Source organism: Trichechus manatus, unplaced genomic scaffold, assembly GCF_000243295.1.
Source record: "Trichechus manatus latirostris isolate Lorelei unplaced genomic scaffold, TriManLat1.0 scaffold00032, whole genome shotgun sequence".
NCBI classification, from domain to species: Eukaryota; Metazoa; Chordata; class Mammalia; order Sirenia; family Trichechidae; genus Trichechus; species Trichechus manatus.
The window spans coordinates 9,125,402-9,152,614 of record NW_004443968.1 but is presented as its reverse complement, the minus strand read 5'-3'; the positions used below and the strand labels follow the sequence as shown (position 1 = coordinate 9,152,614).

Sequence of the window (27,213 nt, the reverse complement as noted above, 5' to 3'; positions counted from 1 at the left end):
TGATAACACTAACTTGTAGGAGTTGGTTGCAGTAGTCCAGGGGAGATCCAAAGAAGGGCTTTACAACATAGAAGTAGTGGGAAATGCACATTAGAGATGTTAAGGAGACAGATATTCAGATATTCAGACAGTCAGTAAGTTGACTGATATATAGAGTTGAAGCCTTAACAATAACTGTTTTAACTAACTAAACTTCTCATTGATTCTCCCTCCTGTCTATTTGAATATTGATTGATTTTGGAAGTCGGCCTAATCATTTCTCTCATGTTAGACAGTAATACCCTTTTTGTTCCTGGTATAAGTCTCTTACAATCTTCTCTCTGCTTGTGTCCCCAACCCTCAGGCTGACCGGGCAGAATGCTTCTATATGACTTATTCTTCTAAGTATAGTCTTCTCAGTCAAAGATAAAAATGATTAAACTGTTATCATTACATCCTTATAATGTTATATGGCAGCCTATGGAATAAGTCTATGAGACCTTCCGTTTCATCCTTAATTGTGAGTTTAATATTACCTTTTATTTAATAATTAGCTTACTGTTGCTTGTTTCCATTTTTTAAAACTTTTTTTATAACAGCTTGATTGAGATATAATTTACATATTGTAGAATTCATCCATTTAGAGTGCATAATTCAGTGGTTTTTAGTATATTCACAGAGTTGTACAACCATCCGATCCACCAGTTGCCATTGAGTTGATTTGACTCATGTTGACCCCATGTGTGTCAGATTAAAACTGTGTTCCATAGGGTTTTCAATGGCTGTGACCTTTCAGAAGTAGATCACAAAGCCTTTCTTTCGAGCCACCTCTGGGTAGACTCAAACCTCCAAGTTTTCAGTTAGCAGCTGAGTGCATTAACTGTTTGAACCACCCAGAGACTCCTGTGTAAACATCACCTCTATCTAATTTTAAAGCATTTTCGTCACCTCCGAAAGAAACTCCTTACCCATTATATGTCACTCCCCATACTTACAATCCCACCAGCAATGTAAGAGGATCTCAAATTCTCCACAGCCTCACCAGCACTTACTACTGTCTGTCTTTTTTACTTTAGCCATGTTAGTAGGGGTGAAGTGGTGTCTCATTGTGGGTTTTATTTGCATCTCTCTAATGGTTAATGATGTTGAACATCTTTTCATGTGCTTATTGGCCATTTGTGTATGTCTTTGGAGGAATGTCTGTTCAAGTCCGTTGCCCATTTTTAATTGGAGTCTCATTTTGTTGTTGAGTTTAACTGTTCTTTATATATGATGGATACAAGTTCCTTATCAGATATTTGATTTACAAATATTTTATCCCATTGTGTGGGTTGTCTTTTCACTTTCTTGATGGTGTCCCTTGAAGCACAGAAGTTTTTAATTTTGATGAAGTCCAGTTTACCTAGCTTTTGTTTTTGTCGTTTGAGTTAATTTTTGTATACAGTGTGAGGTAGGAGTCCAACTTAGTTCTTTAGAATGTGGATATTTAGTTGTCCCAGCACCATTTGTTGAAAAAAACCCATTCTTTACGCTCTCACTTGTCTTAGCACCCCTGTCAAAAATAATTGAGTACAAATGTAAAGATTTGTTTCTGGACTGTCAGTTGTGTTCAGTTGAACAATACAGAGAGTCTTATACCAGTACCACAATGTCTAGATCATTGTAGCTTTGTAGCAAGTTTTGAAATTGGGAAGTGTTTGTTCTCTAACTTTTTTCTTTTTCAAAATTGTTTTGGCTGTTGTGAGTCTCTTGTATTTTTATATGAATATTAAGATAAACTTGTCAATTTCTGCAAAAAAAAAAGACACGGGGTTTTATTGGGATTTAGTTAAATCTATAGATAAATTTGTAGGAGTCTTGTAATGATATTGTCTTCTAATTCATGGACATGAGCTTTCTTCCCATTTATTTAAATCTTCTTTCAAGAATGGTTTGTCATTTTCAGTGTACAAGTCTTGTACTTCTTTTGTTAAACTTATTGCTAAGTGTTTTATTCTTTTTTATCTGAATGAAATTGTGTTCTGAATTTCATTTTCAGATTTTTCTTTGCTAGTATATAGAAATACAGTTGATTTTGTTTATTGATCTTGTATACTACAACCTTGCTGAATTCATTTGTTAGTTCTAATAGACTTTTTGTGGCTTCCTTAGGAATTTCTATAGACAAGATCTTGTCATCTTATATTACTTTTTTCCTCTAATCTAGATGGCTTTTATTTATTTTTCTTGCCGAATTCACTAGAACCTTCAGTACAGTGTTGAATACAAATGGTGAGAGTGAACATCTTTGTCTTGTTCCTGATCTTAGGGGAAAAACATTTAGTGTTTCACCATTAAGTTTGATATTTGCTGTGATTGTTTCCATTCTTGATGGATATTTTCCCTAAGGAACACCTAGCCTGCTCCTCAGTGTTTATATCCCTCAGTCATATTAAGATCAGCTTGTTCAGAAGTCTGAAATAGAGAAAAATTTCTCTTTCTATAACAGGGATCTTTTGGGGGAATAAAGGGTCCATAATTACCTTTATTAACCATCAGTTGCTTATATGCAACCTCAAGTTGAAGGTGAAGAAAATTACAATGAGCCCATGAGAGCCAAAGTGTGACCTTGAGTATATCCCACCTGAATTTAGAGAGCATCTCAAGATTTGACTCACTGAACACTAATGACTGAAGACCAGATTAGTTGTAGAGTGGCATCAAGAACATCGTACATGAAAAAAGCAAGAGGTCATTGAAAAGACAGGAAGGAAAGAAAAGACCAAAATGGATGTCAGAAGAGTCTCTGAAAGTTGCTCTTAAATGTTGAGTAGCTAAAACTAACAGAACAAATAATGAAGTAAAAGAGGTGAACAGAAGATTTCAAAGGGTGGCTTGAGAAGGCAAAGTAAAGTATTATAAAGACATTTGCAAAGAGCTGGAGTTAGAAAATCAGAAGGGAAGAACATGCTTGGCATTTCTCAAAGAACTGAAGAAAAAATTCAAGCCTCAAATTGCAATAGTGAAGGATTCTATGGGCAAAATACAGAACAACACCGGAAGCATCAAAAGAAGTTGGAAGGAATACACAGACTCACTGTACCAAAAAGAATTTGTCGACGTTCAGCCATTTCGGGAGGCAGCGTATGATCAAGAACCAATGGTACTGAAGGAAGAAGTCCAAGCTGCACTGAAGACACTGGCGAAAAACAAGGCTCCAGGAATCGACGGAATACCAACTGAGATGTTTCAGCAAATGGATACAGCACTGAAAGTGTTCATCTTTGCCAAGAAATTTGGAAGATAGTTGTGTGGCCAACCAACTGGAAGAGATCCATATTTATGCCTATTCCAAAGAAAGGTGATCCAACAGAATGCAGAAATTATCAAAGAATATCATTAATATCACACACAAGTAAAATTTTACTGAAGATCATTAAAAAGCAGTTGCAAAAGTACATCGACAGGAACTGCCAGAAATTCAAGCTGGATTCAGAAGAGGACGTGGAATGAGAGATATTGCTGATGTCAGATTGGTCATGGCTGAAAGCAGAGAATTCCAGAAAGATGTTTACCTGTGTTTTATTACTAGACAAAGGCATTCAACTGTGTGAATCATAACAAATTATGGATAACATTGTGAAGAGTGGGAATTCCAGAACATTTAATTATTCTTGTGAGGAACCTGTACATAGACCAAGAGGCAGTCATTCAAATGGAACAAGGGGATACTGAGTAGTTTAAAGTCAGGAAAGGTGTGCGTCAGGGTTGGATCCTTTCACCACACTTATTCAGTCTGTAGGCTGAGCAGATAATCTGAGAAGCTAGACTATATGAAGAAGAACAGAACATCAGGATTGGAGGAAGACTCATTAACAACCTGTGTTGTACAGATGACACAACCTTGCTTGCTGAAAGTGAAGAGGACTTGATGCACTTACTGATGAAGATCAAAGAGTACAGCCTTCACTATGGGTTACACCTCAACATAAAACAAAAAATCCTAACAACAAGACGGAAAAAGCAACATCAGAATAAACGGAGAAAAGATTGAAGTTGTCAAGGATTTCATTTTACTTGGATCTACGATCAACACCCATGGAAGCAACAGTCAGGAAATCAGATGATGCATTGCATCGGGCCAGTCTGCTGCAGAAGACCTCTTTAAAGTGTTAAAACGTGAAAATGTTGCTTTAAAGAGTAAAGTGCACCTGACCCAAGCCATGGTATTTTCAGTCACCTCGTATGCATGCAAAAGCTGGACAGTGAATAACAAAGACCAAAGAAGAATTGATGCCTTTGAATTATGGCGTTGGTGACACATATTAAATATACCATGGACTGCCAGAACAAACAAATTTGTATTGAAAGGAGTACAGCCAGAATGCTCCTTAGAAGCAAGGATGATGAGACTATATCTCATATACTTTGGACATGTTATCAGGAGTGATCAGTCCCTGGAGGAGGACATCATGCTTGGTAAAGTAGAGGATCAGTGAAAAAGAGGAAGACCTTCAACGAGATAGATTGACACAGTGACTGCAACCGTGAGCTGAAGCATAAGAACTATCATGAGGATGGCACAGGACTGGACAGTGTTTCTTTCCATTATACATAGGGTCGCTATGAGTCAGAAGTGATTCGATGGCACCTAACAACAACAACAATTACCTTTGGAAGAGGCTTTCACAGTATCCACGTAGCAATAGATCATAGTCAGGCTGCATCCATGCTTACTGCCCTGCATCTGTGTAACAGAGATTTGCCACTCTGTTTCTCGGTTCACCAAAGACTGCCAGGAAGCCAAGGAATGTTTGGCCAAATTAGTACAATAACATTTTAAGTAAAACTTAAAGAAGTCAATATATTAAGCTGTTAAATATAAATCTTTATTTAAGAAATATTTCTTTATCCATTGGTTTTATAAAAGATCTTAATGAGAGATTTTTTATTTTCAAAACACAGATAAGAGAGCATGGTTGACTATTGTAAGATTTTTGTTAAAAGAATTGTAGGAAAACATATTTCCACTAATAATTGGACTGTTTTCCTGTTCATGTAGCCTTTTAATGATCACTCACTGTAAGTGCTTTCCCAAATAAGATTTGAACCTCAAATTGAAAACGGCTCCTAGAGAACAGAAATTTTACAACCAAACCATTTAACTTCTATCTTAGAAGTTAGTCCCCAATCTGTTAAAAATATTTTACTCTGATTAACTCAGGGGATCCAGGTAGACTCAGACTCGAAGCATACTGGAACCATGTTAAGATAAGGATGGAAGCTAGATCTGGGCAGAGTCTCATTACTTGAGTTCTGGATGGGTTCAAAAAAAACAAACCAGCCAACCTTGGAAACCTTATGGGGCAGTTCTGCTCTGTCCTATAGGGTTGCAAGGAGTCGGAATCAACTCAACAGCAATGGTTTTTTGTTTTTTTTTTTATTCAGAACAGAGTAGAACTTCCCCATAGGGTTTCCAAGGAGTGGCTGGTGGATTCGAACTGCTGACCTTTTAGTTAGCAACCATAGCCCTTAACCGCTTTGCCACCAGTGCTCCCTGGATGGGTTCAGGAGGAGCTAATTTCACTGAGAGGCTGGCTTCGGAAGCAATAGCAGGTGAGCCATGACTAGGTGTTTATAGAGCATAGTAAGCTCAGGTTTGACATCAGGAGGTATATTCTAGTTGGAAGGTATACTTATCAGGGCTCTCTAGAAAGTAAATATATATGTATGTATATGTATATATATAGAGAGAGTGATTTTAAGGAATTGGCTCATGTGATTGTGGGGGCCGGCAAGTTCAAAATTCATAGGTCAGTTGGCAGGCTGGAAAGTCCACCAGGATATCTATGTTACAGTTTTGAGGCAAAATTCCTTCTCTCCAGAGAACCTGAGTTTTTGCTGTTCGAGGCTTTCAACTGATTGGATGAGACCCGGTCACATTATTGAAGATAATCTCCTTAGAGTCAACTTATTGTAAATGTTAATCACATCTACAAAGTATCTTCACAGCAAGAAGTAGACTAGTGTTTGACCGACAACTTGGGCACTGTAGCCTAGCCAAGCTGACACATAAAATTAACCATCATAGCAAGGAACATAAAATCAAGGAAATGGGTGATCACTGAGCACACAGAATGCAGTAGTTGACTCTTAAGAGTACCTCTTCTCCTCCCACCATACCCCATCTCATTCCCTTATAAGGGAGAAGGGAAAAAAGAACAGGATATAGCATTGAGGAAAGGATTGACAGAGTAAGGCTTAAGACCGCAACCATTGGCTGAGGGTTCAGAAATGAAATCCTTTCCTGAGAGAGAGAGAATCTATAGAAGTAGACAGAAAAATAAAGTGGACTGTGAAGTGAGGAATTGAGGCAGAAGTTGTGTGGCTTAGGTCAAAACGGGATAGAGTAAAGTACTACATTCTGAGGTCATTTAGATAGCCAGGGTTTGTTCTTGGTACACTGTTTACCAGATTTCTATGGCAGTAAAAGAGATAGGAGAAGAGCTACCATTTTCCTGCTCTTACAGCTCTGAGGTGATAACACTATGGATCTAAATTTTTCCTTAGGCTCAGATAAACAAAAGCTCAGATATTCTTATACACCACTCTTAACTTTCAGAATTTGAGACTTTTAACCTCTGTATGTATGTTACTTCTCTCTCACGTCATGGTTTTTGTCACTGGTTGTTCTCACTTTTTCAATGAATAGATTTAGAATACAAAAAAGCCACGTGGATCACATAAGTTTGACTTTGTGCAAATTCCTCCTTGGAGTTCAGATTGACTATTATGCCCTCAAGAAATAGTTTAGAAAATCACTATTAAACATACTTGTTTATTTATTCAATTGACAACTGTCTCTTTGTAGAAGTCCTGGGAAACAGATTAAAACATATGATCCCTGGCCTTAGGAACATTGTAGTCCAAAGGGGAAACTCATTTAAACAAAGAAAGTAATATAATTGTGAAGTAGGATAGTAGCCAAGAGATCATTATGTTGTTAACTTCTCCAATGTAAAGATTCATGCAGTAAATTCTTTTTAGAGTTAAGTAGTACTAGGAAAAAATGGTATGATGAACCACTATACTCGATCAGAAAATAAAAACTATATAATATACTTTTGCCTTTGTCTGTTGGAAACACAGAGTTTTGTTTAGTTTTCAGTTTCAGTAATTATCCTTAACCTTGATCTCTTATTCAGTGTCCTAACCCATAGTTTTCTTTTGCTTTAGGTTATCTCATAATCCTTATTTTTAATTGACAGAGAATAAATAAATCCATTATTTCTCTAGTTTCTGCCATAATTTCTCTGGTTTCTTGCATAGTTGGAGATATAATAAATATATATTCAATAAATAGTTGTTGATCCTAGATTTGTATATAAATAAGTTATCGGAACCAGATCTCAGATGGTGCTGTGTTGGGTGAGAATGATGAAAATAGGGCGTGGGCACTCATATAAAGTCACAAGAGAGGGCAAAGTAAGATGGACAGGAGTACAAAGTTGATTATTTAAGATGGAAAATAGGGAACTTTAGAGTCAGTAACTGTCTTAGTCATCTAGTGCTGCTATAACAGAAATACTACAAGTGGATGACTTCAACAAAGACAAATTCATTCTCTTACAGTCTAGTAGGTTACAAGTCCAAATACAGGCTGTCAACTCCAGGGGAATGCTTTCTCTGTCTGTCACCTCTGGAGGAACGTCCTTGTCATCAGTCTTCCCTAGGTCTAGGAGCATCTCAGTGCAGGAACCTCCGGTCCAACAGATGCGCTCTGCTCCCGGCACTGCTTTCTTGGTGGTATGAGGTCCGCCTGTCTCTCTGCTTTCTTCTCTCTTTTATATCTCAAAAGAGATTAGCTTAAGACACTATCTAATCTTGTAGATCTCATCAATATAACTGCCACTAATTCATCTCATTATATCATAGTGATTGGATTTACAACACATAGGGAAATCACATCAGATGACAAAATGGTAGACAATCATACAATACTGGGAATCATGACCTAGCCAGGTTGATGGATATTTTTGGGGGACACAATTTAATCCATGACAGTAACCTTGAGTGTGCAGGAGGTGTATATATAGCCTATGACTCTGAGATTTTGGATACTTGGAAGGATCATTACCAAAAAAAAAAACAACTCATTGCCATCAAGTCGATTCTGACTCATAGCTACCCTATAGGACGGAGTAGAATTGCCACATAGGGTTTCCAAGGCCGCGATCTTTATGGAAGCAGACAGCCACATCTTTCTCCCATGAAGCGGCTGGTGAGTTCGAACTGTCAACCTTTTCATTAGCAGCCAAGCGCTTAACCATAGCACCACCTGGGCTCCTTGGAAGGATCATTAGCAGAAATTAATCAGTAAATGTAAAAATTTAACCAAGAAGGTACTGAAATCTCTAATCAAGGGAAGTAGCAAACCTAACCCTAACTTCAAATTCCAGTTATGTTTTCTATGATTAAATGGAATATAAAAATGTTCATAACCTATAGAAATTAGTTTGCCTATTTAAATATTCCTTAGTGTATTCATATTTTTTAGCTTTCTATAACCCATTTGAATTTTTTTCATAAAAAGTTTGTAAAAGAGCTCTAAAACAAACAAAAAAAATCAAATCCGTTGCCATCGATTTTGACTCACCGCGACTCTACAGGACGGAGTAGAACTACCCTATCAGGTTTCCAAGGCTGTAATCTTGAAGAAAGTAAGCTGCCACATCTTTCTTCCACAGAGCAGATGGTGGTTTCAAACTGCTAACCCTTCGGTTAGCAACTGAGCACTTAACCACTGAGTCGCCAGAATACATTAGAATGTAGTAAAAATTGTGATTCAGTATTTCGTTGACAATTTTATTATTGTGTCAAATAATTTTAAAAATGTTCTAACTTCAGATATACCTAACTTACGCCTAAATATTCATTAATCTTGATATTTAACTTCTAATATGTGTCTCCAATTTTTTTACCGCATTCTTTAGACATCTGAAGTAGAAGGAAAACCTGGTATTTATCTTTCTAAAGGAGAAGCACTGAACAGAAAGATAAAACACACTGAATTTTCTCCCACAGTAGAAATTCCCAATCTTGACTTTGTTCCAGTTATTTCAAGGGATGCCTTATGATTATAAAGGTTGATTTTCTAAGTGTTTCCAATAGCCTGTCTGCTAAGGACAAAAAACTTTCACTTTCTCAGTAAAATGGTGCTCTGTAAATTGTAATTGCAAGAAGTACAGCCAGAATGCTCCTTAGAAGCAAGGATTGCAAGACTATGTCTCACATACTTTGGACATGTTATCAGGAGGGACCAGTCCCTGGAGAAGGACATCATGCTTGGTAAAGTAGAGGGTCAGGGAAAAAGAGGAAGACCTTCAATGAGATGGATTGACACAGTGGCTGCAGCAGTGGGCTCAAGCATAACAACGATTGTGAGGATGGCACAGAACCAGGCAGTGTACATAGGGTCTCTATGAGTCGGAACCAACTCGATGGCACTTAACAACAACAATTGTAATAAAATGATGTGAGATGACTTGCCTATGTATTGCCTTTGTTGTATTTCTGCCCAATTTACGTCAGAAAAATTTCCTAGTTCCTCTACCATTAATAGTGTAATGATGATTTCTACCACTTTTTTAGTCTCAGCCTCAAATTTTCAGTTTTATTTATTTTTGCACATTTTGTGTCATCTATCTAAATTACCTAGTGGCACATGATTAAGCACTTGGCTGCTAACCACGAGGTTGACATTTTGAACCCACCAGCCTCTCCATGGTAGAAAAATATGGCAGGCTGCTTCCATAAAGATTACAGCCTTGGAAACCCTATGGGGCAGTTCTACTCTGTCCTATAGGGTCACTATAAGTCACAGTCAACTCGATAGCAACAGGTATCTAAATTGGCAGTGTATTGCAAACATTTGGTGACACTTGAGTGTTCTCAGAGATCGTATAATAGATTCTGAAGCAGAAGAGATACCTTTGTATCTGATTGCTATGAGCATGAGAGTCCTCTCTCACTCTCACAGAGCCCTGTCATTGCTATCATTATAGAACCCATAAAATCTGTCAGTCAGCCATGAGGACCTAAGACACAGTTGGGTCAAAAACAGTTTCAAACATTCATAGTATCTTAGAAGGCGAACTTTTTAAATAGAACTAGTACTATGAGTGCCTTGTGAATCACAAGGTAGCACTGGCATCTTCATGATCAGCATCATCACTAACGCTTAAATGATGGTTAGTGTGCACTGGACACTGTTCTAAGCAATTTGTAGACATTACTGCATTTAATCCTCCTAACACCCTTATGAGGTACTAACTGTTATTATCTCCATTTTACAGATGAGAAACATTTAGATACTATTTTTACTCTCTTTAAGGTGTGACCTCTCACTTTGTTACAGTTGGGTTTTTGCTTATTTGTTCTCCTCTCATCAAGTACCTTTGCAGAATGTAAGTCTAATACACTGTAGTGACTCTTATCCCTAAAACTACCTCCTGTTTTTTCATGTATTTCAGAATTCAGTTCTATATTTCTCTGTTGAATTACATGAAGGTTTAGTTTTTATTCTTCATCTTATTTACTGCTTATTCTTTTCTGAGCCTTCCAGCAGGCTTTCAATTTTAATCAATTCTTGATTAACCAAACTAACGAAGAGGAAAGAAGGTGTAGAAAAATTAAAATAATAGGCGATCCCCAAATCATTTATCTTTAAATTTTGAATATATTTTGATGTGGTGTTCTAGAAACTTAGTTCAAGCAGAAGAATTGAAAACACTTTACGAAGATCTGGAAAGCAGATGAGTTTCCTTGGCCAAACCCTGGTTGGCTCTTCTTTGCAGCTCATTCCACTGTCTTCTGATACCAACTAAATAGAATTGACCTTTCAAGTCTCACTGGAACAATCTCTGCTATCAGCATTTGCTCCTTTACATTATCCATATCTGTAAGTTACACCTGGAAGTAATCGCTGTATAACACTGTGCCCACCAAGTATAAGCATTGTTTTAAGTGCTTTATAAATATTCAATTGTTTAATCCTTATAATAACCCTATGATGTAGGTAGTATTACTATTCTTAGTTACATATGGGGAAAGTGAAGCATAGAGATACTAAGTAACTTGCCTAACATCACACAACTCATAAGTGATGGAGCCAGAATTTAAAGCAAGGTATTCTGGCTCCAAAGCTCATACTCATAACCACTGTGCTATACTGCCACTCAAAATGGAGCACTAGGTTAGGCTACTACTAGGTTTGATCATTAAGTAGTAGTTTAGCAAGACATTATACAGTTTAAGTTTACTTCTGTGAGGAAGGTTTATTAGCCCTGTTTTACAGATGAGGGACTTGCCTAAGGTTGCAGAAGAGTCAAAGCCAAGTCAACCCAGTCTCAAAACCAGTGAATTTACCCATGACACATACTTCTCTCAGGTGTGTTTTTGAGAAACTTGCATGAAATAAATTTCTAATAAATTACAATATTTTTAATTAATGAGAGAACTTTTTAACTTAAGGAAATTCTGCATTTATATTTGTAAAGCACGAAATTCATTGGTAAACTGAACAGGATGTCTGACATGTACTTTTTAAATTGAGAATATATTTTTAAAAGCAAGAAACACACATATCGTACAGATTTGTATCTGAAAGGATAGAATTTCATTATTCAGTGCCTATCACAATGTCAACACATATCAAGTATTAGATGATAATACTCTCAAATTGTTTTTCTTCATTTTATCCTGCCTGTTGGAGAAAATGTACTGATTTAAATGCAACAAAAAATGAAACTGCAGTTGCTTTTATATTGTATTTTACTTACTATAAATAAGAGTTTACACTTCACTGGTAATACTAGACTTCTCAAAATTCTTATATTAGAAATTAAATTTGGAAAAAAGGAAACATTTGAGTCCCTGTAATTAACCTGCTACTTCATGCCTTTCTGATTTATTATAAACAGTTCGTCTGATATTTTATACTTAAAAAGCTATGAGTATTATATTACTTTGATTTTATATCTCTGCAGTTTCCCCATGTAAAATAATAAAATTTTATAAAGATTTAAGTCCAAGTAAAGAGGATCAAACATGACATATTTAGTTATGCCTGAGAAAAAAAATCTTATTAGAGTAAACAAAACTTAAAATCTTAAAAAGTAAGTTATGTTTATCCTGCATAGTCTCATATTTCTTTTCATTGACTAAACAATGTCTTAAGACATTGTGTCCTTATAACAGCTAAATAAGCAGCTATAAGTAGTGCACTTTATAATAAATGGCTGAGGTTCATATTTCATATAGTGTTTTGCCAAAATGTATGTATCAATAGTTAAAGGAAAAAGCGTATATTTCATTGTTAGTATTCGATATATTTGCTAACTGCCTGTTAGGAAATGCATCTTGTAGGTAAATTTTCAAATTTAAAAGTCCAGGGTATAAGACAGTTAAGCTACTAATATATATTTATAGGATTTTCTTATTTGCTTGGCAGTAATTTTATAGTTGGTGTTATCATTTCTGTTTAAAATACTATTTTGGCTCTTTTTAAGTTATAAAGTTTTTATTTTTTTTAAACATGAAGTTCCTAAGGAAAAAAACAAGGGGCTTAAAAAAATAAATAAAAATACACAGGGAATAGTTTTGTACTCAAGTATTCTCTTGAAGACTTGATAATTTAACATTTTTGGCATAGCCTTACAAACCACCTGACTTGCCTTCTAGACCATTTGACAGGGTTAGAGCTTTGTGTACTAACTAGCTTTTAAGCTTATTATACATTCTGATCAGACTTTAGAGGGATTTTTTGGAGATACAGACCTTAAAGGAAAAAGTGTCCCTGTATTGATAGGTTAACCACTGTGGAGAATAATCTTTGGTGATAGAATGAGTTTTTACTCTGAGAATGATGACTGTAGTTTTACATCTGGAGTTATTTTTCCTGTAACATTTTCATTTTGTTCCTTATTAAAAAATTACCTTAGACAGTATTTGCTTTTTTTAGACTTTTATTTTCTGTTCTTAATACAAACATACTTAAAACTTAACCTGAAAAGTCAGCAAAATTCAGAGGTGCCAAGTAGTTTTAAGAAATCAGAATTTTATTTGCACAGTCTTAAAAGTAATGCTGTTTTCTCCCATGATGTTTTCTTCGTCTTTGCTGCGTTCCAGATCCCGGGAAGAGTTTTTAACTAGCTATTAAAAATAACCCAGTTTTAGAATTCCTGGGAAGTGTGAGATATTCATCAGTATATATTTACTGTCTGAAGCTGATATAGCTGTAAGGTTTTTAGATTCAATTGATCTATTGCGCATGTTCCCTCCCTAGGTTACAGGACGTGCTTCTATTTGCATAAGGCCCTGGGCAAGGTTCTTTCTTGCATTGATTGGCCTGTCCAAGGCAGCCTGATGTGTTCTTGCATTGATCACTTTGTCTTTTCTTAGAAGACAGTGTTACACTGAGTTCAACTCAAACATTCTAGGGAGAAGGTAAAACTACTGAAGATGACTCAATTTTATTCAGATGTTCCTTTGAGTATAGGCCCTTTTTGCACGGATAAGTATCTCTTTCTTTTTTTGTTTTTTCTAATTTGGATGTTTCTGCAGTTTGAGTGCACTGTAGACTAGGTTATATTTGAAAAAGCTACGTTAAACAAAATTGCCAGAATGTATGCCACTTATCTTGTGCTATTTTTTGTTTTTAAAGCAGTGTTTCTCTCTTCCAGCTTAAAACCATTTTTTTTTTAAGATGGTCTCTTAAACTTAGCAATGAACTGCAATTTATTGGTGTTTGTGATAGGTTACCACTTGTCTTTACTAACTGTAGATTCCTTAGTTTCAGTGGAACATGTATTGCTTTATTTTAAGAAAGTAAGACCTTTTATTAGTTTTGCTATGAAATAATGGTCCAGAATTACTTGCCTGGTACTATTCATCACTATTAGTAATGTTAATGTGAGCAGTATAAACGTATCAAATATGGAAGTGGTTAAGCAGCTATATATCAGTTACGGGTAAAATATATTTCATTATATCATAATTTTTACAGTGGTAGTGTGTTATTTGATGACAGTGGAAACCTGAGTTTAAGATTAAGTCTTCAACCAAATCTGTGAGGAATTGAGCAATGAATGTTTTGCAGTTTAGCACTCCTTGTTGACTGATCCTTAAATCAACATTTATATTGTCTGCCAAAGAACATATTTGCCTACACAGCTAATTATCAAGAAAATGCTCACTGCCCCCAACCTGTTTACTGTATCTTCAGTGAGGAACTGGTGAGACAAACGTAGGCTTCTGTCATGATGCAGGGCAGTATCCTGCTCCTGAACCAGCTTGCTGCTTTATTAAAGCCTATGTGAATTTATAAGAATGATTACTTTTGGCAAAGATTTAGAAATGTGTCATGGTTGAATTTGATTATTCTGCTGTTGGTAATTAAAGTCTGCTACAACAGTTCCTTAATGGTTTTAGAAAGCATATTTAGTAACACTACAAATCAGGACTTTTTCATATATGCTTTTTTATTTTCATTGAAGAGGTTGGTATTTCTGAAGATTGCCGTAGTATAGAAATTAAATTCAATAGAAAATGGTTGCATCAGGTATTTCACTCAGTGATATCTCTGTGGTGTTACTCTGTACATTTTGAACCACAGAAACTTGTTTCTATTAGTAATTCTATTTTGTAAAAGTTGATACTAAAATATTAGAAATTATATTTCTTTTGTTGACTTCAGAAATACTAGAATTTATACTTTAAAATTAAAACTGGAGTGAATTAAATGTTTATCATGGGCAATAACTACATCAAGTTGTTAGATAATGTCATTTAGTGTTTTAAGGTGCCCTCTAAAAACTATAACATTAATGAGGTATGTAGATGAGTTACATGAAATTTATTAGCAAGTTAACGTGCAGTAAAAAACTTATTATTGATGTAAATAACATATCTTAGAAAATATGACTATTTTGGAAAAAGTAGATTTGTGGGTTAGTAGAGATTAACTAGTATGTCTCAAATTGTTAAGCAATGTTATGTAAATCATAAAAATATGAAAAAAATTAAACAGTGACAATTATTTTCTGAAGATTTACTCTTAAGTTTAGTAGTTTGTGAAAATACCAATGAAAAAGGCATATAAAAGTATTGAAATGAAAACCTTCAAGTACTTAAAAACAGCTCTTCAAAACTGAAGCAAGTCTATGGCAACATATATATTACATTACAACTTTTGTTCAGTGCATCTCAAATTGGTGCAAGTATACCTCTCTGAAGTGGAATTATATAGCGTTTGTACATTTTTTCCAATTGAAATGTACAACCTCTTGCATAATTTACTTGTCTCTGGTGGTTACATTTGCATATCTGAGTGAATGAGTATATATCTTAAGCTCCTGCTAGGTATAAAATAATCTCATGAGTGGAGAGAGCTCTTTTACCTCAGAAGTGTAAGAGTCTCTGTATTTCACAGCAAACCACGATCAAAAAATCCAATTCAGATGCTGGAAAGTGCTTTTGCTTAGCTATGTGGAAGAACCATTAACTGCATACAACCATCAAGTGTATGTTGTCACAGGAGATCTATGAAAATCCCTTATAGGACTGAACAACAACCTCAAATAGAAGTGACCATGAGCAAGCGAATAGGTGTAAATACACAATAGAGCTGGGCGGCCTTTCTGCCATGTAACTCAGTTATATTTGCTGTATTTCTTCCCCCAGAGTTTGCACCACATAATCAGTTTCTTGTATGGACGCACATTGGAGAAATGTAGTTCAGTACTTGGTGGAAAAGAGAGGAACATGGCCTTTGAGTAATTATCAGTGCGCAGTATGATGTCTGCTGTTTTTATTACTGCTCGGGTAATACCTGAGACCTCAGACTAGGAGAGTACAGAGGTATGATGGCCTGAGTATGATGTTCACGGTACTCAGATTCTTTGTAAAACGTTTCTAGGGAAAGTAGGGGGCTTTGCTGTGAGGTGCTAGGAAACATGAAGATGATGAAACTGCTGGTAAAAACTTGTCCAGTGAAATCTATTACTTTTTACCATATCTAATGAAGAAGCAAAGCATTGCCAAAAAACTTTCAAGCTAATGGCCTTTCAAATATAAGAATAATAACAATTTTTAAATCATAGAAGGAAGAATGCACTGATTTCAGCCCTCTTCTCGTTATTTCCTTTGACAAAACGTCCTATATTTATTTAGATTGGCAATGTGTAGAAGTTGCCATGTTTCTTGTGTTTATTGTGAGTCTGAGAATTTCTAATACCCTAGTAACTTTGTAGTCAAAATCATTCATAATTAATATATATTAAAAATGCAGAAAAATCCCAAAAGATACATATATGTGTGTGTGTGTGTGTGTGTGTATGTATATATATATGTATTTGTGTTGGTGGTGTTGTTAGACTAATGAAATAAAATTTGGTATCCCGTCTTTCGGGATGTATGATATTATTATATGCTTTTGGTTGTTTAAAACTTAATTTTGAATTATAACTGATTTTTAACTCACTGCATATGTATAAATTCTCAAACTTTTCAAGATTATCAAAAAATAAAGCATAAAAAATAATATAAGCCCTAAAACTAGAATAAAAGATATACTTTGTTGTATATAAAAGTTTTACTTTTCTGAGGAATAAAACAGATGAATAAAAGATTATATAACTTCTGAATAAAATAATAATTTACTACCTTTCTCTTACTCTTCCTCACTGCTCCCAGATAATACAAATGTATTTATTTATATATTGGATAATAAGCAAGTATTAACCACTGTTGGTAAACATGATCAACTCTAAATGATATTTAAAATATTTGTGGCTGAACAAATAATGTCAAAAGACTAATATTTGCTTTATGCTATATTGGTTCTTTCAAACTTTTAGTAATATTAAATCATTCCTAAAAGTATAATACAGTTTTGCTTTAGTTTGAAAAAAGTGTTTTTGGTATAATGATAGTTGTAGATTAAAATTTTATTATTCTGAATTATGTGATACATATGTATGATTGTTTAAATATATGGAGATGCTTACTGAATAATCTTTACAGATATCATATGCTTGAAGAGATGTTTACTTGTTAGAAACTGGGATGAATACACATATGTTCAGGAAATACCTTTCTTTGAAATTATCTTTTGTACTCTGTTTCTGCCTCTAAGAACTTTTATAAGAATTTTCTCATCTGTAATTGTTAAGAACATATATGCAAAAGAAAATTTGTGTTAGAACATTTTTATGTCGAATTAAGGAAAGTAAAGCTAAAAGCTCACATTTTAAAATGTAACTTTTTGTTGGTGTCTGTGTATATATTCCCAAACTCTTTTATCTGAGATGTTCTGAAAAGGAATCATACGTAATCATGGGCGTCTCAACACTGATAACAGAGTACATGGATTACAAACCCTTTCCATTTCTTTTGATGTTGTAGAAATAACAATAGCTCTAATCACTGTTTCTGTTTGACTGCATATGAACCTAACTGCACAATCTTCATACTCCTAACCTAGCATCTTTTTCATACAACAGACATGGACCTACTTACCTTTGTCCTTTCTCTTTTCTACAGCAAGAAAAACCTGTCCCTGGATATTTATCTATACATCCCCAAAATCAACACGTAAAAAAATGTTCTGGGTTGTGTCTAAAAAATGTCATGAAAATCATTAATTTTTATCTCCAAAATAGAAGCTTTTCTTAATGGTGTTCCATTATCCCTTAGTCTTTAGAACATATCCCCTCTTTATCTTGGATCTTTTGGGAATTGGTGTAGGCAAGTTATGGGGTGGGTTGGAAATTTCACATCACTTTATGCCTCCATTAAGAACAAATAATCACCTATATTTATAGTTGAATTAAATATGAAACTGTAAGTATCCATGAAAACAAAATTTCATCTTGACATAAAAGACCATAACAACTGTGCATGTATAATGTTTTGCCTGTTGAAGTGTTGCCAGAAATTACTTGAGGTTTAGTGCTAGTTGCAGGATCATGTTATGACCATGCAGGTGTTCTACCATGGGAACAACAAGGCCTCTCCCCTCATAATTAGACACATGGGTTTGGTTTTTCATCATCACCTATCTAATCAGATACCTGTTATTGTTGATGTGGAATAAAATTCCATTTTCTCTGAAACTTTTATGAGAAGGAATCAACTTGATGGCAGTGAGTTTGGTTTTGTTTTAACTCAATCTGATGCAATAAAATATATGCTAATACAATTAACATATGAACATAAACACGTCCATTCTGACTAAACCTCTGTGTTTTATATCCTTCTTAACTTTGCCTAAATACTGTTATAAGAAAGAAGGTTTGGTGGTGGTGGTGATGGTGTTCTTTAATTACTCAAGGTTTTAATAACCCTGCCAAAGTTAAATTTCTAAAACAAACTCATAGTAGGCATTTTAGAACATTTTTCTAAATGGAAATAATTAAAGTTTTTGTTTCTCCTTTAACCAGAAGTTATTGGTATGAGCCTCAATACCTATCTGCTCTTAACTATCATTCTGGACATTGTCTTTATGCCTACTGAATTCTTGCATTTGCACCTTCCTCATTTTAAAGATGGAGCAATTTAAACACACACTGGAAGCTTTTCATAAAAGCCTAATTATGTTCCTTGCTTTTTAAAATGCAAAGCTAGTAGTATATGCCTTATTAGTTAATGTGAAAAAGTAGTTCACAGTTTCCTATATAAATGCATATTATAAATAACCTTAAACTTTTTTGCCTTGTACTTTTTATGCAAATAAAAAATAAGCGATTATCAGCTTTTCTATTAATTTGCTTTTCGTTACTAGTTTCTGTGAGACACATACACATAGTCCTCTGGCTTCTTTCTATCTGTCTTGTTTATATCATTTTTATTTGCATGGTTAGTTTTCTTTTTCTTTTTTTCCCCCTATTTAAAGGTTCCATGACAAAAACTCCTGTTAATAAGTAAGTGAAGTAGACAGTATTTCACAGAACGAGGAGCTAACTTTACCTTTTTGTCATGTATGTCACTCTGTGGCTGCCTCATTGGTCTTTAAAAAAAACTAGTTTTTTTGTATATTGGATTATATCACAAAAATTTCCCAACTTATATTCCATAAAAGATACATGATATTTTTTAGTACTTGAATTTGGTGTGCTGCATTTTCCTCTAAAGATTAATGTGTATTTGCATTTAAAATTTAAGATCCAGTATTCAGAATTTGCACAGTAAAAGTTATAGCGTTTTCAAAATCTGTCTCAAATAAGGGTTAAATATGCTAACCCTGTATTAACAAAGAAAGAGAAAATTGTCTAAACACTCATTACAGGTTTAATTACAATTTCTGATGGGTTTGAAACCTTCGGACTCCGTTCTGGCCATTCCAGTTAGCCATTCAGGCCATGCTGCCTGTATTGTGTATTCAGCAGTTCCTAATAGACGTCTTCACAGTGAGTGATTCTGCTCGGCTTGCTGACACCCGCTTCATGCATGGCCTGCTGTGTTGGGTAGAATTTTTTTTCTGAGCTGCCTGGAACATTAAAGACATCTTGGCCATGTCAGTGTGTACAGTATGTGTGTGTGTGTGTGTGTGTGTGTGTGTGTGTGTGTAGTGTGTGTGTGTGTTCCTAAGCAAATCAGCATTAAATAAATAGTTCTATTGTATGCCTTTATATACATGTAAAATTTTAAGTTCGAAAAAGAATTAATTTTTAATTTATTGCATGCACATATTTTTAATAATTTTAGTGCAGATAACATTAGCAACTTTCCTTAGCTTTATTGTCTGTGATTATTGACACTAGGGGGCACTGCCTATCTTCAGTTGCATCTTTCTTCAGGAATTGAGTAAAAATACTCAGCTGATTTCTGTGCTCTTACTTTAATTAACAATTGAATTTAGTGAACGCTAGACTATTTAATTCTTTGTTATTTTTGTTTTATTCTAATGCAGATATGTAATGCTAACAAAGCGGGTAGAGCTATTGGTTCTCACAGAGTATCCAGTGTCCCATACGGTAACTTTTTTTTTTTTCCATTGGAAATGTCATTCTTGGCAAAAGCAGAAGGGCAAGTTTGCCCAGTGATGAGGTTTAGATCCCTTTTGCCAGCTGTGCTTCTAGCCAGCAAGTGTGATGAACAGCTTTAGAAATCAAGTGAGAGAAAGCATTCAAGAGTTAGTGTGATTCATTTGGGTAAAGGTCAAGAGAAAGATAAGCAAAGGATAAGAATGAACAGTCACAAATAGCAATAATTTGTACCTTTTTGCTTAAATAAACTTCTTTCAGTGATTGTATTTGTAGTTTTTAGCATGTTCCTAGTTCAAAAATGACCTATAGTCTTTTAAAACCGTTTTAAAGACTATATTTAATCCTCTATTTAAGCTGACCACTTAAAAATGAGTAGAGAAAAATAGCTGTGCCACCATTCATGACGACATTTATAGACTAGAACTGTGGCTACTAATTGATTAAAAATTAAGTGACAACATAATTAACTAAAAATTTTCATTTGGCATTATAGTTTAAAATCTTCTTAACATAAAATAGTAATATTTGTTCATTTATTTATTGGAATCTTAATGTCCGTTCTAAACCTAATTATTCATGTTTCAAATTAAGGCACTACCTGTAATCTCTGACAAAATTAACATTTTTATGTTATATTTTAAAATACACGTTTAAAATAAAACCGTCTTTCTGTCCGATCACACCTCATTGTGGGAAGCAGTCAGTAGCCTATAGAATGTAGAAAGCTCTTTTACCCTGTTCTCCTAATTAGTCAGATCAACGACAGAACTGGTAAAATTTCATATTCATTTCCTCTAGAATTTAAGCTATATCTTATATGCATGAAAATATGCAGTTAAATTATGCTGTGTTTTTATTAGCTAAAGATCTTGATTTTTAACATGAGTAATTACAATTAAGTGTTTTTTGCAGGTCTTAAAGTTTTCATGACAGATGTTTTAAATCCTGACTAAAAAAGGACAAAAAAGATTGATAGTATAGTCAAATGTGGTCTTGTAACACCAGTAAATATCTGAGCATAAAAACATGAACAGTGTTAAATGAAATTTGTGAAAAACCTTTGCTTTGTGGCACTCTAAATCGATTTCTACTAAGTGAATATTTTAGTGAGAAGTTATTTTAAAAATCTTTCAGAGAGAAATAGATATGTGCATTATCATAGATTGGTTTTTTTTCTGTTTTAATTTTTCAAAGTGATGTCTTAATAGTGTAATAGTATTTATTGTATAACATACTTTTTCATATGTATGTGAAAAAGTTTATATATGTATATATGTGAAAAAGTATAATTAGTGACTAGTTTTATATAATTTCTTAGAAAATAATACCTTCAAAGTTAGCACATGGTTCAGAGAGAAATGCTGTTATTTTTGTTACAAGTATTTTTGTTTTTCTGATTATTTCTACATAACAGCATAAGAACATTAGCCAATTCAGGTTCATCTCTGATCTTTAGTAATAGGATCTGTCACTTACTAAGAATAGGCACCACCTAGTTAGACCCTATCAGTTCATAAACAAAACACTGATCAATCAACATGGGGCAGCTTTTGTTATATTCAGCATTTTATAATTTGAAATGTTATTTTCCTGGTGCTAACCATCTACAAGCAATCAGATGCCAGCCCATTCATAATAGGTTTTTCCCCTCCTAGCAGGATGTTGCTTTTGGCTATAAAAAGTTAATTTCAGATCCTGATATACTTGCATTAATTTTTGAGACATTGGCTGGGTGTAGTACAGCAAAGAATAGCATGAACATCACACTACCGCGCTGTAGCTAATCGTTTATTACCTCAAGCCAGAGAAGCAGTGTTCACGTGAAGGCCGCAGTGTGTCTACGGAAAAGATGGGAACTGACAGAAAGGGTCTTAGAGACTGCTTCCTAAGAGTCCTGAAAGAGGACCGTAACAAGGAGAGGGAAAAACAACAGCAACACTATCTGAAGGAATATGTTTTAATACTTATAATTCTAGATGTCTTTGAAAATTTTTTATGATTAAAATAACGTACTATCTTGAATAACAAACCCGTCCTCTCTCCAGACATCTTTGCTTCAGAATGGAGAAGCTCACTGTAATATCATCTTTTCAGGACCATAAGTGTTCTTTAAAAAACATATGACTGAGATGCTTATCAGCTGGGATGTTTGCTGTAATTCACCAATAAATTTGAATAATTTGATATAATTTTTGACAAAGATGAATGTTTCCACATCATTTCCATAGTAAGGCAGTGTCTACATGAGGAAACCAGTTTGACTGACTTGACCTGCCAAATTGATTAGAAAAAGAACAAAACAACAGCCATTCAGCTCACAGAAATTAAAGCAGTTTATGTGTACAAACCTTACCTTGGTGGTCTGTCAATCCAAAACTTGCATAAAAGTAAATCACTATATACGTATATAAATTCCTACAACTCAACAACAAAAAGACAAACAACCCAGTCAAAAAAAGGGCAAAGGACTAAAACAGTTCACCAAACAGGATATTCCAATGGCCAACAAGCACGTAAAACGATCCTAAGTGTCATTAGCTATTAGAGAGATGCAAATCAAAAACATAATGAGATACTACCTCACCCCCATTAAAATGGCAGTGACCCAAAATAAATCAGAAAATAACAAGTGTTAGCGAAGTTGTAGAGAAACTGAAACCTTCATCCATTGCTGGTAGGAATGTAAAATGGTACAATTGCTGTAGAAAAGTTTGACACTTCCTCAAACAGTTGATCATGGAATGACCGTACGACGCAGTAATTCCAATCTTATGTATATACTCAAAAGAAGTGAATATGGGAACCCAGACAGAAACCGGTGCATGAATGTTCATTGCAGCAATTTCCACAGTAGCCAAAAGGCAGAAGCAACCTAGTTGTCCTTCAACAAATGAATGGATAAACAAGGTATGGTGCATATGTGCCATGGAATATTACTCAGCCATAAACAGAAATGAAGTCCTGATATATGCCACAACATGAATGAACCTTGAAAACGTTATACTGACTGAAAAATGTCATTCACAAAAGGACAAATACTGTATGACCTCACTTGTAACAAATATATATATAGAAACCAAAGCTTATTAGTGATTACCAACGATGGGAGGGAGTGGGAAGGGAGGGTGTTTCCTTGTAGGGCACTGAGTTAATGGTGGCAGAATAATTAAGAAAAAGATAGGAATAAGGGTTGTACAACATGAGTGTAATCAGTGTCATTGAATTGTGCATGTAGAAATTTGAATTGGTGAATGTTCTGCTGTATATGTTTGCATCACAATTAAAAATTGTCAGAAAAAGAAAGTAAATCACTCTAGAGCCAGTAGTAGTACATGGAAGTAAAGCACTAGGACACATCATCAAAGGAAGTAATGGCAGTGTGCTCTTAGGTAGTACCCTGTGGTTTAGGGATTATCCCATGTCTGTTGAAACTAAAAGGGATACCTAAGTCTCTTCACCTCAGTTTTCTCATCTCTACAATAAAAGAATTGGACTAAATAATTTCTGATATCCCTGACAACTTTTCAGTCTTCAATGTGATGTTATACGTGGGGCCATGTAAAACTTAATATTTAACCTGGATTCAGCAAACCATATTACTTATAAATTCATTTTTTTATATAAAAGACCATAGGAGATACAGCGTTGTGTTTATGACTATTAGAATATAACTTTTAAGGTATTTGTGTCTACCCACCAACTCCCATTGCCCAGACTGAATAAAAAGTGGCATCAACATCAAATTACCATCTATAAACATTTAATTCAATTACTGCAAAAGTCAGCAATGAGTTTATTGTCCTTTCTGTTTAAGAAGAATGAGTACTAACAAATCATAGTATGTGTTGGTGATTGTGTGGGAAGAGAAAGACTTAAAGAAGCCTTGCTTATCGTAACAACTTGGTGACAGAAAGTTATATGGTAGATTTCATCATGTCTTTCACAATGTGGAGTGGCAGGTTAGGTCCTTGTGAAAGTGGGTTAAAAATCAGAACTGTATGGAACTCAACGTACGTTCTTCATTCTAATGCATCATCATCTTTTGTGCTCTGTGTGGTAGTATCTCCATTTCCTCCTTCTTATTATATCCCTGATTTCAGTAAACCTTCCCCTAAAGGAGTCAGTTTTATTCGTTTTCAATCTAGATTTTGTCTTTTAACTTCTTTTGAATGTCATTCACTCTTATCCCTTCAGATGCATTGCTGTTTTGTTGATATTGGACCTCCATTCTTTCATACATATATGCCTAGAAGACCAACATAGATGCTATCTAGCAATTTACCACTTCCCTCTCACATTACCTGTTCAGTAAAGTTTTTCTGAAAGCATCTTTCTTGTTTTCACATTTCTGTACCATGTCTCTCTAATTTCTCTTACAATCTCATTAGGTAAAACCTGTGTATAATTCTGTTTTGTATATTACCTTTTATATTATTAACACTCAGTAAAATAGTTTTTCAGTCTACATGGCTGTCAGTCTGTCACCTTTCACGCACTACTTTAAAATTCTTAAAATGTAAATGAAGTAATTAACCTGACATGAAAGTGACATTTAATTGACTTTCTAAATTAGTGAACTACTGACTCTTTTTTATATCTTTGCCATTTTATAGGATTTCATATTGGCTAAATTGGCTACTTAACAAAAGGTGTGATATAACAAAAATTCTGCTCTCTATCATAATAAATACTGATACTTATTAAATATCCTGTACTGTCTACATATATTTATTTTTAAATTCTTGCTGTTTGGATTATTTCATACTCATGAAACTAAGCAATTTTTAGTGATAGTGGAGTAGAGACCCCAAATCATTGATTCAACTAGTGAAATATCCCTCAGAGAAGTATTAAGGAAAGGACACATGAGGCAAAATGGAATTTTAAAGAATAGAGAATAATTGTCCCTCACTCACACATAAACTCTTCCTCAGTATAAATTTTTCATTGTCATCTTGCATCAGAGCTATCATCAGATGTTTAAATGATAGGTTTCAGGGTTCTCTTCTTCCTGTTAGTGATCTGAAGGGCTGCTCCAGTGTTTTCCATTAGGGTGGATATTGATAAAGAACACTTCGTGTATAGTGACTGTTGTTTATGGTTCACTGGTATATGAACTCAGAAGTGCTCTTTTACTACATGTAGTGTGCGTGCATATTCTCTATCTGTGAAATGAAGATACAGCCATATATGTAGAGGAAAATAACTACTATCAATCCAGTTCCATCTTTTCTTCCACTCAATGCTTATATGGTTTTGTACAGTAATTACAATCCCAAAAAGTCCTATTTAAAATGAACGTATTTCAGAAAACTTATTCCCACAGACTTTTAGTATCATTTCAGAGATATAAGATGTGCTTTCATAAGAAAATGTCTCCAATATGTAATCAGAATCATATTTAAGAATCCTAACTTAAAGAATTGTCCTACTTTTGTTGGTCACTGGAGTGCACATTTTAACAGCTTTTATAAGTAGTTAGTTAAATAGAAGTTTCCTCCAGCAACAGCGCTCACTTGAATATTTAAGCAGGCACACAAGCTCCAGGTATTTAGCATAAGTACCTAGGTGGAAGAACTGACTGGAGATCCTTAGTCAAATATTTTCTAACAGTGGAGGAAATCTGTGACTTACACTTGTTTTAATGATGTCACTTTTCCACTTAAAAATGGGTGTCAACCACTCTCCAATGTTTAGCAATACTAATAACCCAAAGTTGAGTAGTACATCCTATTTTAAGAACACTTAGGTAGTTTTGATTGAGCTGGTCATGTTTTCCTATATGGATGGACCAATGCCACCACTAGAATCTAAAAGTAAGACCCCTCATATGTGCAACTAAAGATCACCCTGAATCTGTAGAGGCAAAACCTAAGAAATATTTGAGAGTATAGAGCAACTAAGATCTGGAAAAGAATCAAAATCACAAATGTCTTTAGTCACAAATTTTATATAGCATTGTCTGTATTTTCATCATATTATATGACCGAAGACCAGATGAGTTGTAGAATGGCATCAAGGACATCATGAATGAAGAAAACAAAAGATCATTAAAAAGCTCTTTTTCAAAAAAGAATTCGTCGACATTTAACCATTTCAGGAGATAGTATAGTATATGATCAAGAACCAGTGGTACTGAAGGAAGAAGTCCAAGCTGCACAGAAGGGAATGGCAAAAAACAAGCCTCCAGGAATTGACGGAATATCGATTGAGATGTTTCAACAGATGGATTCAGTGCTGAAGGTGTTCACTCATCTATGTCAAGAAATTTGGAAGACAGCTACCTGGCCAACCAACTGGAAGAGATCCATATTTGTGCTCATTCCAAAGAAAGGAGATCCAACAGAATGTGAAAATTATCAAACAATATCATTAATGTTACACACAAGTAAAATTTTGCTGAAGATCATTAAAAAGTGATTGCAGCAGTGCATCAACAGGGAACTGCCAGAAGTTCAAGCCGGATTCAGTAGAGGACATGGAATGGGGGATATCATTGCTGATGTCAGGTGGATCTTGGCTGAAAGCAGAGAATACTAGAAAGATGTTTGCTTATGTTTTATTAACTATGCAAAGGCATTCAGCTGTGTGGATTATAACAAATTATGGATAACATTTCAGAGAATGGGAATTTCAGAACATTTTATAGTGCTCATGAGGAACCCATACAAAGATCAAGAGGCAGTCATTTGAACAGAACAAGGGGATACTGTGTGGTTTAAAGTCAGGAAAGGTGTGCGTCAAGGTTATATCCTTTCACCATACTTACTCAATCTATATGCTGAGCAAATAATCTGAGAAGCTGGAAAATATGAAGAAGAACTCGGCATCAAGATTGGAGGAAGACACATTAACAACCTGTAATATGCAGATGACACAACCTTGCTTGCTGAAAATGAAGAGGACTTGAAGCACTTACTGATGAAAATCAAAGACTACAGCCTTCAGTATGGATTGCATCTCAATGTAAAGAAAACAAAAATCCTCACAACTGGACCAATAAGCAACATCATGATAAACAGAGAAAATACTGAAGTTGTCAAGGATTTCATTTTCCTTGGATCCACGATCAACACCCATGAAAACAGCAGTCAAGAAATCAGGCAACTGCATTGGGCAAATCTGCGGCAAAAGACCTCTTTAAAGTGTTGAAAGTAAGGGTGTTACTTTGAGGACTAAAGTGCGCCTGACACAAGCCATGGTATTTTCA

General features: G+C 34.8%; 1 protein-coding gene across 14 annotated transcripts in view; it reads left to right on the top strand.

The window, feature by feature from the left end:
* The window catches only part of ARB2A (ARB2 cotranscriptional regulator A), a 483,138-nt gene that overhangs the window by 274,339 nt on the left and 181,586 nt on the right, over positions 1-27,213 (top strand). The window contains exon 9 of one of the 14 annotated variants that reach the window (XM_023730111.1): positions 8,952-9,293. The exons of the other annotated variants lie outside the window; for them this stretch is intronic. Within the exon in view, the coding sequence (XP_023585879.1) occupies positions 8,952-9,095 (144 nt within the window). The 3' untranslated portion in view covers positions 9,096-9,293. Of the gene's footprint in view, positions 1-8,951; positions 9,294-27,213 lie in introns of those variants that run through there. 14 annotated transcript variants of the gene reach the window in all.